The sequence below is a fragment of the Phalaenopsis equestris genome, unplaced genomic scaffold (assembly GCF_001263595.1).
Source record: "Phalaenopsis equestris unplaced genomic scaffold, ASM126359v1 Scaffold000002, whole genome shotgun sequence".
NCBI classification, from domain to species: Eukaryota; Viridiplantae; Streptophyta; class Magnoliopsida; order Asparagales; family Orchidaceae; genus Phalaenopsis; species Phalaenopsis equestris.
Genome location: NW_018164444.1, coordinates 3,673,961 through 3,689,559, shown reverse-complemented (window position 1 = coordinate 3,689,559; position 15,599 = coordinate 3,673,961). Strand labels below are relative to the sequence as shown.

The following is a 15,599-nucleotide window of genomic DNA, read 5'->3' as shown; positions in this document are numbered from 1 at the left end:
TAATAAGTTAAGTGTTGCCGAGATGAGAATGATTAGGTGGATGAGTGGCTTTACACTTAGAGACAAAATGCTGAATGAATATATTCGTGATAGGGTTGGTGTAGCTCTTGTGACAGACAAAATTAGATAAAGTCGTCTTAGATGGTTTGGTCACATTACACGTCGACCATCTGATGATCCGATTAGGAGAGTAGATGTTTTAGATTCGACTTGTGTTAAGAAAGGCAGAGGTAGACCTAGGAAGACTTAGGCTTATTGTATTAAAAATGATCTTAATTTACTAGAACTAAATAAAAATATGACACTAAATAGGATGCAGTGGAGAAAAATGATTCATGTAGCCGACCCCACGTAGTGGGATTAAAGCTTTGTTGTTGTTGTTGTTGTTGTTGCAAACAAAGCATAATTAAATACCTAAGCAAGGGTAAAATAAATTAAATAATCTAATTCACATTGCTGAAGACGTATAAGCATAAGATTAAACACGATTCTTTCATCGTAAAATGTTACGCAAACCAAATAAGCCTCAAGTTTAACATGCCACAAAAAAAAATTACAATGTAAGGAAAAGATGAAGTGAAAATAGTTGAACCTTCGAAAATATACAATAAAAAAGGATTCGGTCATGCATCATTATACATTTAAATAGCAACCATATTATTATATTGCATATATATACTATTACATTAATATTATGAATAATTCATTTTACAGTGGATTATAAAAGAAGATTATCAAATTCTCTCTATCATAAATATTAATATCAATTTTAATTTATACATAAATTTACTAAATTAAAATGTGAATGCAAAATATTTAAAGTTTAGTTTTTAATACTCTAAATCAAACGAAAAAAATATCAAAACTAAAGAAACAAAAACTTATGTAACAATGAATCCAAACCGAATTTCGAAACTGAATTTAAAAACTTAAAGCTATCTATGATGAAGATAACCTCATCAAAGCAGTAAATACCAGTACAACACGATTTCTAGTTGGAAAAATGATAAACAAAAATAAGTCATTCACCGTTTTCAAGATCATTTACCACGAATAGTTACTTCATGCATGCCTCTTAATTAACAGAGTATGTTTAGAACAAAAGGTAGCATATGAATGATAAATAAATAAATACATACATACATACATGCACACAAATATTGAAAACATTTTATATATATCCAATCAGATTAGCAATATATATAACATACCAATGGAATCATTTTATATATATCCACACAAAATACAGTCATAAAATCTGATGAATCCTTCAAGTTAACGTAGAACTTCATCCTCAAATTAACAAATAAGAAATTATAGAACACATACCCTGCCCGCTGACTTCAGGAAGGAACCACAATCATTTTGTGCGCAGTCCATCAAGAAAATAAAGGGTAAATTATATTCAACCAAATCACCTCTGTTATCTGGTATACATTTAAAGATAATGAATTCATCATACAAACAGGTCTAAACAGTTCTGCTAATAAGGAACAGTTCAAAGATTTTAAGCGAAACAAAACACTTTTGTGCCCACAAAACTCAGTAAATCCTTTCAAGTATAAACAAGTGTGTTTTACATGTGCATGGTCATCCATGCATGTGCCCCAGGGAAGTTATGAGGCCTTGTGAAATCTGTATTCATAAAAGCCCAAGTTTGGCAAAATAATAAAAAATGGGGTAAGAATAAAAGAGTGCAAAAACATATAACGGAACTTGCATAAATTAGAAATCTGTATTCATAAAAGCCCAAGTTTGGCAAAAAAATAAAAAATGGGGTAAGAATAAAAAAGTGCAAAACGGAACTTGCATAAATTGATATTTCCTGCATTCTAAGAATGTCAAACAAATATGAAGGTAGAAGTTTCAAACTCGAATGAGTTGTCTTACTTGAAGCAAAGTAAAAGTTTGGCAATGTCCCTATCTGAAATTAAGTTTTACACTTTATTCATGTAAAGCCAGTCCAGAATTAGCTTGCTGACGAAGTAAAAAAATGTTTTTAGTAGAGAGAAATAATAACAATTATGTGGAGATAAATGACAAGTAACATACTTACATGGTTATTTTTTAATTTTTCATTTTCTTTTTATGGGAATTCAATTTTTTCATGCAGCTTTACAACTATGCAGGCAGCGAGCATGAGTGGTCCTCTGCATTGGCAGGGCTTGAGGTTTCTGTCACGGGCATTTGACTATCCTAGTTTCTTGGACTTATGATCAATTTTATGGTGCTTGAAAAATGAATATTAGTAGAAGTCCAGAACTAAAAATCTCAGGTGGGCTTCAGATATAATCCAGTTAAATAATCAAGGTCCACAAACTCCCTGAATTCAATTGTGTAAGGAATGTCTGAAGATAAACTTAGAACGAAAATTCACATAGGTTTTATGCCAATTATTGTCTCAAATAATGTGGAAATGTAAATTACCATGTTATCATCCTATTTTTAATGACGTTGTCATTCAACAAATAATTTTGGCTAAGTTTCATCAAGTTTAAGAATGCTTTATAAAAGATAGTTAAAATTCTAGACTTAATGGAAACAAATCATAATAACCAAAGAATCAACTAAGAACGTATTAAAAATAGAGATATGGATATTGTTTAAGAATGAAGAAGTGAAGACGATAAATTCAACAAACATATTACCAAGCTTTTAGAAAGATCTTTTTGCTGAAGAAAAAAATTAAAAAATTATCAATCACACTATATATTAATCCAAAGATGGTTGAGTTAGCTTAAATATGATACATCTGTTAAAACTTCATGATCATGTGAGATATCCATTGAGATATGGAGTGAAAAAAGACACTAAAATAACATTTTAAGCCCATGAAATCTTGAAAGTAAGAGGATATCACGTGACCTGAGAATAAAACCTTTAGCCATAATATTTAAGAATAAATTGGTGTTGACGGTTGGGTGGTCATGGGAATGGAGCATTTGTAGTAAAATGATAAAGTTGTGAAAGAAGCTGATTGAATAAAATTGAGGAGAAATATATGGATATAGGAGTTGTTTGTTTTCCTGCATTACCACAGCAATGCAAACGAAAGATACTACATTTCAAAATACGGCATTTGATTAGGAGGTCGTTTGGTCGGCTGAAAAGTGAATGCAGTGTAAAAGAAATTTTGTGTATTATGTATGCAATGTATTTTGAATACCGAGAGGTTTGGTTGTCTGTAAAGTAAGTAGAGGGATTTTTTTTTTTTTTTTGGGTCAATGCATGCAGAGTAAAATAAAATCAGTATATTCTAAGTGCAAGGAATTTTTTTTTTTTTCTGTTTAGTTAATGCATGCAGAGTAAAATAAAATCAATGTATTCTGAATAATAAAAAGTTGTTTGGTTGTTTGTAAATGAAATGCTGAGATATTATTTTCCCTGGTTATTAGTTACATATTACATAATTTTTATAAACTTGCATATTCAATATTTAAGTACTCATAATTATTTATATAATCTTTTAAAATAAAATTACATTGAAAAATATACATAATGAAATACATTTAATATGTTATAAATTAATATTAATGATTTTTCATATAAAATTAAACCTAGAATGTAACATAAATAAATATAAAAAATTTGGCAGAATAGAGTGTCATATAAAAATTGTTAAATTAATTCATAAAGATATATAAATCATATAAAATTTAATTTATTTGATATTTGAATTTTAGACTTTACATATGTAAATACATAGAGCTCATATACCATTTGTTTGAGGGGATTAAAAAAAATGCTATATGATTTGCACGTTCACAAGGAAAATAAAAATGAAAGATTTACATACATACCACTCAATTATTATGTATTCACATGTCCAACACCTAAACTTCAAATTTTACATACATGCCACCTTACCTAAGTATGAAATATGTATTTTACTTGATAAAAGTTAAAATAGTGTTATTTGTGATGTGATTTGAAAGATTTCAGCAGTATAAATGTAAGAAAGTAAAGTTTGTATGTAAGATATGCAAATATACAGGACTTTGGTGGTACGCATGTAAATGCCCCAATAAAATAATTGAAAAGTTAAGCCATTTGATAACAATCAATCATAAGTATATCAAAACTCACAAAAATACTATGTTCCCAAAATAGGAGAAAGTAATTGAGACTTTGAAAGCAAGAATAGCCTAAGAAATAACGTTGAATCAAAAGTACATCTTTTATTATCGCATAAAAACCCAATGCACAAATTAGAGGAACTTGAAAGAAGTCAATTTAAACCATTATTCTAGATTTTGTTTGAACCAGCTCCTAGCAATTGCCATTCATACTTCATGAATCTAGAGAAACAAACATTAATTCTTCATTCCTTCTCAATGTCTCTTTTGTTTGAACCAGCTCCTAGCAATTGCCATTCATATTTCATGAATCTAGAGAAACAAACGTTAATTCTTCATTCCTTCTCAATGTCTTAATAGCTTAAAAAATACTTAAATTTCATTCAAAATTGCACTTGTTACGAATCAAAAAGGGAAACTGAACTCAGTGTACTTATTTTACGGATTTCCTGACAAATAATAAGCTATCATAATTATTAAACAAAAAATTTATGCTGCTTCAAACCTACCGTCCAGAACTGTAAAAAATACCAGGTCTAGCTACCATGAAAGTCTTGCATTGGTAGAAGCTCAACCTAGATGCAAACACTACCATTAACAAATAGTCATCATACAAAATTCTAAAGTTTGAAAAACGAAGGGTCAATCTTACTTGGAGATGAAGTCAAAGGAGCATATACCAAGCAATAGTACCATAATAAACTTCAAGTATTATTTGTTCATACAAGGAAGAGGGACATCATCATCACTAATAACCAAATTAAGCTGAAATGGTGTTTCTAATAATGATATTAAAATAAAATAATGTGGAATAAAATAACAATAAACTCAACTCATAACTCCTGAAATTCATGCAACTCAAGAAAAATCAAGTGTCATCTCAGGAACAAGCTCATGAAATCTACTAGCAATCTCATCATTGCTACCAGGAGAAGTCCACGCCTACATATTGAAGATATAAGCTCAAGTAATCAATGATATAATTTGCCACTTGAAGCAGAAGAAGAATACGGCCCAGTTCTTAATGTTCGAGAAACTGAAATCTGTTCTGCACCAGCCAACCTTATCAGATTATTTCAGCCATAATGTGATCATTTCTTAACAAAATTGAATGATTTTAGTGGTGCTGGAATGCGAACAAAATTGTCCACGGCTTCTATGTTACCCACTTCATCCAAGTCCAAGCAGATGCGCTATAATTTTAATGAACATTCGAGAAACTGAAATCTGTTTTATAACAGCCGACCCTGCCTCGCTATTTCAACCATAACGCGACCATTTCTTAACGAAATTGAATGATTTAGATGGCTAAGAAAAGATGACAAAAAATTTCTATAACTTTTATGTTATCCACTTTATCCAATTCCTAGAGGATATGCTACAGTTTTTTTCAAATTGAAACTGAAATCTGTTTTGCAACAGCTGACCCTATCTTACTATTTTGGCCATAACGACACCATTTCTTAATAGAATTTGATGATTTTGGTGGCGTTAGAAAGCTAACAAAATTTTAGATACCTTTTATGTTATCCATCTCATCCAATTCCCAAAGGATTTGCTAGAGTTTTTTCGAACGTTCGAGAAATTGAAATCTGTTTTGCAACAGCTTACCCTACCTTGTGATTTTAGCCATAACACAATCATTTCTTAACGGAATTGGATGATATCGGTGGCGTTAGAAAACTAACAAAATTCTCTAAAACTTTTATGTTCCAAGCTGATTTACTACAGCTTTTATGATTGTTCGAGAAACTAAAATTTGCTTTGAAACAGCTGACCCTATCTCGCTATTTTAGCCATAACGAGACCATTTCTTAGCAGAATGAAATGATTCTAGTAGTGTTGGAAAGCTAAGAAAATTTTCTACAACTTTTATGTTATCCATTTCATAGAATTACGACCGGATATGCTACATTTTCTATAAAAGTTCGAGAAACTGAAATCTGTTTTGCAACAGCTGACCCAAGTGGGTAACTCGTTGTTTTGCAATATCTCGCTATTTCAGCCATAATGCAATAATTTCTTAATGGAATTGGATGATTTTGGTGGTGTTTCTTAGCTAACAAAATTTCTACAACTTCTATGTTTTTCATATCATGCATTTCCGAGCATATATGCTACAATTTTTACGAACACATAAACTATGTGGCAACTCACTTTTAACTCATCGAAAGGTCACCATGTGCAAACAAAACAACTTAACAATATTGCTACATCATTCAGTGCAGTCAAAGCTCCAATTGTATACTTCTAATTTCGGTGGTTATGACTATTACCTGTGAATGCATATTATATATATACTTGGGGGATTCAATTGAGTAACTCGTTGACATAATATGTATGCCGAGAAAAAAAGTTTGGTATAATTTAACTATCAATAAAGTCTGATAATAGTACGACAACAATCTAAGAGACTAACTGAAATTCTCCGATGAATTGCAAATCTGACATAAATTTCTCAAAGATATCCGTGTCTAAATTTGTGAAAGATATCCATGTTTAGATGACAAGAAAAGAATTTACAACAATAGTGAAAGTGAATGGTCAAGGTAATTTTGTGATCTTTGCATTAGTTAAAGAAAGTACATGTTTGTTTTGGAAAGAGGAGGCTTGCTTGTGTACATGAGAACCTTCAACTTCATGAAAGAGTAATGAAGATTGTATAGAAATTAGAATCGACTACCCACCCACTAAATTAGCAAAATAGCAAGAGGTATAAACAAAAGGTGAAGGAACCTCAAAAATGGCTGGGGCAACTAGGGTAGCGGGTGGCGATGGTGGGTTAGAAGGGACCATCAAAATCATAGAACCCAAAAGCAAAGAAAACTTGAGTTGATTGAAGACCAAAGTTGTGAAAAGGTTGGAACTAGCAAAACCCTTGAAACCACTAAGAAGGGATACCGCGGAGCAAAAGAAAGGAGAGATGAAGTGGGCTGAGAAGAGCTACAAAAAAAGAGGTGAGGAGATAACTAAAACAATTGGAACGAGAAAAAGAGAATGACGTTCATAGAGAAGTGAGGAGTTCGAAGAAGGAAAAAGAGGCTAGCCAAGCTGCTAGAAGGATATACATCAAGCATATGCAGCACGCACAACTCGCAAAGTCGTGAGCGGGATGCATGCAAGAGTATGTGCAAAAAGCCCTTTGGATGAGTGGTGGATGCACACAAAAAAAAGCGCACACAAGCACACGCAAAGCGTCTTGATGGAATTCACAAAGGGTTCTCACGCTCAAGTATTTTTCTTTCTTTGTTTATTAGCACATCATGAGGGTTTACTAATTAGTAGCCTTTAAATAAAAAAAAGTTTTATATCCCACAAAAAGAATATAAAAATTCAAAATTAGTTTAAAGATCCATTTTAAAATGAAGCTCTCTTTTTGGCTTGCAGATTAGAAAATTTTCCAAAAACAGAGACATCTTATTGTGCTTAATATATTGCGTATAACAATTGCATGCTCAAATATATTGGCCTCTTAATTTTTTTTTCTAATTCATTTTATGGTTTGAATAAGACTAATTAAGATGATGGCACATATTCTCCGTTTGCTATCCAATACCATCACAAGGCAGCATGCTTCTTAATTTAGATTGTATACAGTTTTGCAGCAAGTTTACCGCTACTGCAGGATGGCAGAATACTAGAGCTAACAACATCCATATGCAATTCACTTATGTGCATATATGAATGAATTATATTTTGTATGTACAGCAAGAAAAACTCTACGCAGGCAGAAATTTGCTAAAATGCTTATGACATTCATAAAAATCATTATTGCAGCTTCAACGTTTCAGCACCTCCTGCTTTCATAATTGTGCAAACTTGCTTCTAGCTAACCTCCTATCATATTGTATGCATTGTTTTTTGAATACTAACAGCAAATTTACGCTTGGAAAAATTATGCAATCAATGAATCAGCAGTTCCAGCAAGCGAGCGAGCGAGCTATGCATTGTTTTTTGAATACTAACAGCAAATTTACACTTGGAAAAATTATTCAATCAATGAATCAGCAGTTCCAGCGAGCGAGCGAGCGAGAGAGAGAGAGAGAGAGAGAGACTCGTAGGATTAACAACAGCTACTTGTATAAGTAAAACAACAAGTAAATACCTTCAAAGCACACTGGATTGTTGACACCAGATTCACATTTCAATATATTCTTCAAGTTTTTGAAAAATCGATATACTTCACGTATAAGTAGCTCCATCCTTTGGCAAAATCCACACCATGAAGAACCGAAGAGAACTAAGACATCAGTTTTCCAGGCAGCCCCAAAAATTTTCACTTGGGAAGTCGGAAATGCACTTCCAGTATTGCAAGGATTAAAACCAAAAACGAGTTCACAGAATGTGCTAGTCGTCACTCGAGGTATAGCATCAACCTCATGGAAGTCCAGGTTCACAAATGGTGGTTGTGGAGCCTCCTTGAAACTCGCTATAGAAGATGCTGACGGTTGATATGGAGAGAGACTTCCATTTAAAAACTTCTCCACAAAATTAAACAAGGAATAGTAATCAAAGTCTCGATCCTCAGAAAAGACAAAGTGTTGCTGCGTAATAGGATCCAGTAAAACAAGAGAGGGAATATTTGAACTGCCAGTCAGTGAATTCAGCAATCGATATCCACCATCAATAAAGAAAAAGGAAAACTGAAAAGGTTGATGCTGAATTTGATCCTCACTCGGCATACTCACATTTTTCTCAACCTGAGACCCATCATTTCCACTGAAATCCTCAATAGGATCAAGAAGTGACACTTTTTCTGCAGTTTCTCTACAGCTTGAGCTGCAACCAACAGCATCAACAGTATCTTTATCCATACATGTCCCAACAGAGGGCACTTTTTGCTCAACCACATAATTTTTATCGTCTTCATTGACTAGGGAACTGAAATATTTGCCAAAAGCATCCTTGGTCTCTTGAACTTGCACACCAAGTTCATTTGGGTTATGTTTTTCCACTTCCAGATATTTCTGAATGTCATATTCAGAATCTCCATGTGCAGGTTGTATACCATCATCTACTACTGGTACATCAATAGCAGCTAGTGAATCATCCAGTTTGTTTACAGAATCTTCATTTGGTGGTTGATGAAGCTCCAAAGTTTGACTTCCTAGGCTTGTTACCAATTTCTTATTCATGTCACTCAATTGGTTGTATTGATTGTAAGATGGTGAAGAATCTATTACCTGGACTTCAAAATCATCAGATAATAACTGGAAACCATTTTCCTTCGCTAGCAAACTTATTTTACTTTCTTTTTTCCTCTTGAGATTTCTCTTGTTGATAAAACCTAACAAAGCATCATATACTGCATTACCCTGAGCAGAAGAACCAGTTCCATCTAACAATATGCTTTGACCTTTGCTAATTACAATAGGAACATTATCCTTGGTTTTAACTAACTTAGGGTCCAGAGAATCTTCCAAAAAATGAAGATTCAATGGGTCTAAAACAACAGGGCCCTGACTTTCAGAAACGGCTTGTACTGCGGTACTTCGAGGATAACCAAGGTTTACAACTCTACTCACCGTGTAAGATGGCTGATAATGCTCCTTCAGCTTCCTCAGAGCATCTAGCGCTAACTTACTCTTTTCGCTGATCACTAGCGAATCAGATAATCTATCAATAAAGAGAACAACTGAAGGTCTGTTTGATGGAAAAGCAGGCTCAAGTTTGGGTCTGTCAACATATAGCTATAGCAAATAAGCATTAGCAAGAGACATTACAAAAATAATATACCATACAACATTTAATAATTGTGTAAAAGTAATCAAGAGAATTTGGATTCGTACATAAATTTCAAAGTCAATACCACATACAATTGATTAACTACAATAAATTACTATTGCAAAGTGCTGGCACATATGTATTTATTTATCAGCACCCCTAATATTTTTTTTAGTAAATGCATTGAGCATAAAATAATACTTCAAAGTGCAACTAACGATTGACCTTCCATTGGTGAGTACAAACCATAAGGAGTAAGAACAAGGTAATGAAAAAGAAAGAGAAAAAAAAGTGTTACATTTTGTTCTGATTCATTTCAGACAGTATTAAACCTTTAAACCTCTATTCTACTACCATTTACCAGTACACTTAACCCGAGAAGCCTCTAATCAAGCATGAAGAGGTGCGCCTAAACGAATGAAAACAATTTCTAAAGTCATAGCAACAACCAAGGCTAGGTGAAGTGAAACTAAGAAGTAAACTAACTTGGGAAGGTTCTAATAAGATATACTGCAAACATTAGCATAATATGTCATCAAATTACATCAACCAATGTCGTATTAAGCAGAAGCAGCAATAAAAAGTATTCCCCGTAATTACTTTAGAACCGCGATTGAAAAAGATAGTTAACAATGTTAAAAAAACCTACCTGCATGACTGGAGAGTGGTTCTCTTGCAAGGCCTTTTTGAGATCATCCCCTTCTTTCAGTGTCACTGAACAACTAGAGCATCCATTGAACTTAAGTGTGGCAAACCATGCTCCCATGGCGCTAACACCCACATAGGGCAGCACCGATCTTTCAGTTATCAGTCCAAATCTTATCATTTCAGGAGGCAGGAAAAACTCCCTTGCTACAACCTTAAACTTGGAAAAGAAGGATTTAAATTGCTCGAACTCTTTTTCTGTACATGATAAATTTATATCTGCAGTTTCATATTCCATTTCCTCCCGAGCACTGCTGTTCGCCCAGCTAAAGTCTCCAACCCAATGAGAATCAGCCATCCCATTTTCAACAGCACATGACAGTCCTTCGTTTTCCAAACCCTGCATGTTATCCAAAAAAAAATTCAATATCAGAATTCGGCTGCCTCATGCATTCATACCTACGTTTGTTCCAAAAGCAGTCTCATTGTGAATTATTCCTTTCGAAAGCAAGCAACCTTTTGGATTATTTTCATGTCCAATGGCAATCTCTGATTCCCTTTTGCAAATAAGTTTGCTCTGCACGTGTTATCTGCAGAGTGAAATTACATCAATACAAAAAAATGAGATTGTATAATCAAAATTTAACCCGGATGGCAGGCTAAAACTTGTAATTGGGCCATTCGGATTCAAGTAAAACAGCCATTAATTAAAGGAAATAATTATCGTACATGAACTTTAAAACCCAAACATAGTTTTGACAAATGAGAATTCAGGAGCTAAATAAGTTGTGACAAGAGAAAAGGTAAATGCTCCTCAAAATATGAATATTACTATTATTCCGAAGATATTTAAGCGCTAAAATAACTTGTTTAGTCAGAATGCATAACAAAAGTAATTCCAAAAAATGCCCTTAAGAAATGTGTCATTCATAACCTCCTCCACCCGAACAAGGTGCAAGTCAAAACCAGAGATAAGCTCTTAGAACTCTCATGTGGTTTAGATGCAGCAAGATCATATTGTTCCTCGTATTTGGTGTGATGGCTCCACATTGCGGTCTCGGAACCCATGGCATGCTTTTTGCAATCATTAGTCATGCTTTTAATTTGGCTATGATATCAACTTTCATGGACAAATTTCTCTCAAGTCACTCGTATGGCCTTAGCACTCTTCTATAGCACAAAGTCAGTCTAACCCTCACAGTGCTTGGACTAAAAACACAATAAAGCTCTCTAAGAAAGGAGTAAGGAGAGGTTGTAGAAAATAAAAGGAACACTTCACGAAGGAATAAAAACTTATAAACTTGTTGCTTAGGAACCTTAGGTGATTCCAAATGAGGGGGAAGGGGTAAGGAGAGGTTGTAGAAAATAAAAGGAACACTTCACTAAGGAATAAAAACTTATAAACTTGTTGATTAGAAACCTTAGGTGATTCCAAATGAGGGGGAAGGGGCTATATTTATAGCCCTCCCTCAAGACCAATAGAACTTTCCAGATTACATTATAATATTTTAGTTTCTAGATTGTTCTACATAATTCCTTACACAAGATTCTAGATTTTTCTAAATTACCCTAGAATTTCTCTTTTAAGTTTCTTCCTTCCAATATTTCCTAAAATGTGGTGGAAACTTCTAGAGTTTCTTAGGTCGAACTTCTTCTTTCTGGTTTTCTCTAGAATTTGTGTTTTCATGTTTTGAAGGGATATAGCTAAACCCTCTTGAAATGGTGGGGTGTGACATGTAGCTTTCTTCTCCTTCAAGTGTTGAGTTTGTATCTTGATCTAAAGAAGTTTTTGAAAGCTTTCGATGTCCATATATCGCCGACCTAGCTGTCGGTCTCTTTCTCCTTACGGGTTTTTTCACAGGGGCAGTAGCAATTGCACTATTTCCTCCTCAAAATAACTTTGTCTCTTAGATTTTTCCCCCCTTTCCTTCACATCTCACAACACCCAACCTCTTTATCGATCCTAAAACACCATCTAGAAACTCGATATAAATGTCATTTGGTATCAGAGCCATATAAACCCAAAAATTTTATGGATTCATTATCCTCAACTCCAAACTCTAAATCCAGATAAAAAAATCCATCTACGAACACAAATATCCCTTCTCCACCCTAACCCTAACTCCTCTCACCTTTGGCCAACCCAAAACCCACCACCCTTGGCTAAATCCCAACAAGAAATCCACAATGCCTCCAAGGAAAAATCCTCCACGAGATGTTCAAGAACATACCATAAAAGGTATGCAAAGAGAGATTCTCTAATTATAGTGTAGGATCACTGATTTTGAAAGCAGTTGAGTACCCATGAAGAGAGTGACTTTGGCGTGAAGATTGATTTGCTAGGTTTTATTGGCCGTATAAAACCAAATAAGTTCATTAAATAGCTCCAGCCAATGAAAGGATTATTGAATACAAAGATATTCCACCGGACAAAAAAGTTAAATTGGATGCTATTAAACTCAAAAAGTGTCCTTATGATGGGAGAGCCTAAAGCAACTACACCAACGTGTAAGTGAGAGAAAAAGCATGACTTAGCCTAAGATGAAAAAGGAGATACAATGGAAATATCTCCCAGAATATAACAGGCAAGGTTTTTTTAGGCTTCACCATTTACAACAAAAAAACCTATCCATGGAAGGGTACATCCGCTGACTTTCAACAACTCACATTAAAATATGAGTTGGTGGAGCCAAAGGAGAGCACTACAGCACGATATATTGACAATTTGATCCCTTTCAGTAGTAATGTGGTGTAATTACAGCCCTGCTAGTCCATATTAAATGTATAGATCTTAACCATCAAGGCATAGAAGCAATATAACATCAGATCTTAACCATCAAGGCATAGAAGCAATATAACAACATATATAACAACCCAACCTTCAAGCAAAGTGCAGCTACAGGGTTGAGCAGCAAAAACACACTGACAAGAGTATTAAAGCCTTAGCCCATGAAAAGAAAAATCAGAATTGGAAGGAGAAAAGGTTGATCAATCCAGCACCCCCAAGCCTTTATATCCAAGAAGGCTTCAATTGTTATCAAGATGGACATATCATCCAACTTTAAAAAAATAATAATTTATTTCAGGCGCAGTGGAAAAACTAGCTAATGCAAGCTCCATAAAGGAGAAGAATGAAAATGAGTATCAACTTCCCATAAATGAGTGAGATATTTGTGGTTCGATGAGTTCTCCAATTGAACCCAAGATAGAGTAATGGTTTCATAGGCATAACATCTTCCGTACTCGTACTATAAAGGGGAAGACATGTTGGTTGATTATTGATGATGATAGTAGTGAGAATGTGATATCTGACCAGATGAAAGACGAGTTAAGCCTAACTACCCAAAAACATTTCAAGCCATGCTCTCAGACTAAGATGGGGAAAAAAAAAGAATGATTTTAATACTGACAAGAGGTGTTTAGTAAATTTTTTTATTGGGGATATAATGTCATGCCTATGAATGCCGGCTAATGAATGTCGGCTAAATCAAGTTAGCTCGATTATGGCAGTTTGTCAGATGCATACTTCATGATGGCCATTACAAGAACACATACTCATGGTCATCAATGATGGGAAATGCATTGTATTTTTACATTTAAAATAATATATTGTCATGAGTGCTCAAGCAGAAATTGGATCTATAGTACATCACATTATAGTTCTACAGGCCATGAAAGCTGCATTAGTGGGAATAACTTGGTGATGCTAGAGGGAAGCTAAAACAGCCAAAACTTAAGGCAATGCAATCTTTGTTGGAGGAGTTTCAGGATGCTCTGGACAACATCCTATAACCTGAATTACCATCACCATGAGAAATTTAACAAACCATAGATATCATTCCAAGAGTGATGCTCCCTAACGACCAGCTTAGAAGATACGATCATCATATTACTAAGTGTTCCACAAGAAGGCTGAGGATCATATGGCTCTGGAACTAATTCATGAGAGTACAATCCCGTGTGTTGTACCAACTTTGATTGTGTGCAAGGATGATGGATCATTGAGTATGTGCTTTGATAAAAAAGTTTAGAACAACATCACCATCAAAGATGGATTCTTCAACCAATGAGTGGATGATTTGTTGGATAAATGCAAAGATCTACATCTTCTTTAAGATTGAGCATTGTAATTGATATCAGCAGAATTAAATGAGACTCGAGGATAAGTAAAAGACTACTTTCAAGATTGGAGATGGATTATATGAATGTTCGAACATGCCTTTTAATCTTTCCAAAGCCCTAAGTACCTTTATCAGGCTAATTAGCTAGGTTTTTTGAGCGTTCATATGGAAATTTGTGGTTATGTATTTCACAATATTTTGATATACTGCTGTGACGTGGGGCTGTGAGGAGCTGGCTGAACCGGCTTAGCCCCACCCCCCCGACCCACCCCAACCATTTCATTTTTAGTTTCCCCCCATTCTCTCTCTATTTATATGCATGTTTGTTGAAATTAGGGTTATGTTATTGTGTGTCTTTCTTTGAGATTTCAACGTGGAGTCTTCTTCCCATGCTAGGGCTATATTCGATGACAGGTGGTACTTCGGTTATATCCTAATCCAAGGTGGTGTTGTATTCTCTCCAATTGCCTCTCTGCCCTCTCCCTTACCACCCTTAGGCACCGGCCTGCACCTACATCTTTCTATTTTCCTCTGTTGCCCCCTTTCCTACAGCCACACCTGTTGTCCAATCTCTTCAGCCACCCAACTTTCACCTTGCCACCTTCCTACCACCTTCCCTGAAGTGTCACGGCCCTCATACCACCTTCCCCAGTTGTTGCTGCCACCTCCTCTTGATGTCAGCCCTTCCCCTTAATCCTGATCATTGGCCACCATACCAAACCATTCCAAACACAAACTCCACGCCCTCTACCACACCTACTCCCGACCACCTCGCTAACACCACTGCTGCCCTCGGATCTCCTTATCCAATCCTAGCATTAGATTAGTGTTTCTTGAGTTCCATTTTAGTTTTGAATAGTGTTTGCAACCCTAATAATTTACTTAATAAAATTTGTTTTTGTTATCATGGTTTTGATTAGTTCTGGTATCATTTGGTATCATAGCTAACTCAATCCTAGTTTTATCATAAGGTTTCCTAGAATCCGTCTTACTCCAAATTTTTTTTTTCATATTCCCAAATCATAGCCAAAAC

General features: G+C 34.6%; 1 protein-coding gene across 1 annotated transcript in view; it reads right to left on the bottom strand.

The window, feature by feature from the left end:
* LOC110034895 overlaps positions 1 to 11,030 on the bottom strand; it is a 13,852-nt gene extending 2,822 nt beyond the window's left edge. The window contains exons 1-4 of the mRNA XM_020739137.1: positions 10,962 to 11,030; positions 10,450 to 10,845; positions 8,182 to 9,766; positions 1,330 to 1,427 (exon numbers count right to left, since the gene is read on the bottom strand). Coding sequence (XP_020594796.1) covers positions 1,330 to 1,427; positions 8,182 to 9,766; positions 10,450 to 10,845; positions 10,962 to 10,979 — 2,097 coding nt within the window. The 5' untranslated portion in view covers positions 10,980 to 11,030. The remainder of the gene's footprint in view (positions 1 to 1,329; positions 1,428 to 8,181; positions 9,767 to 10,449; positions 10,846 to 10,961) is intronic.
* Positions 11,031 to 15,599: the final 4,569 nt, after the last annotated feature.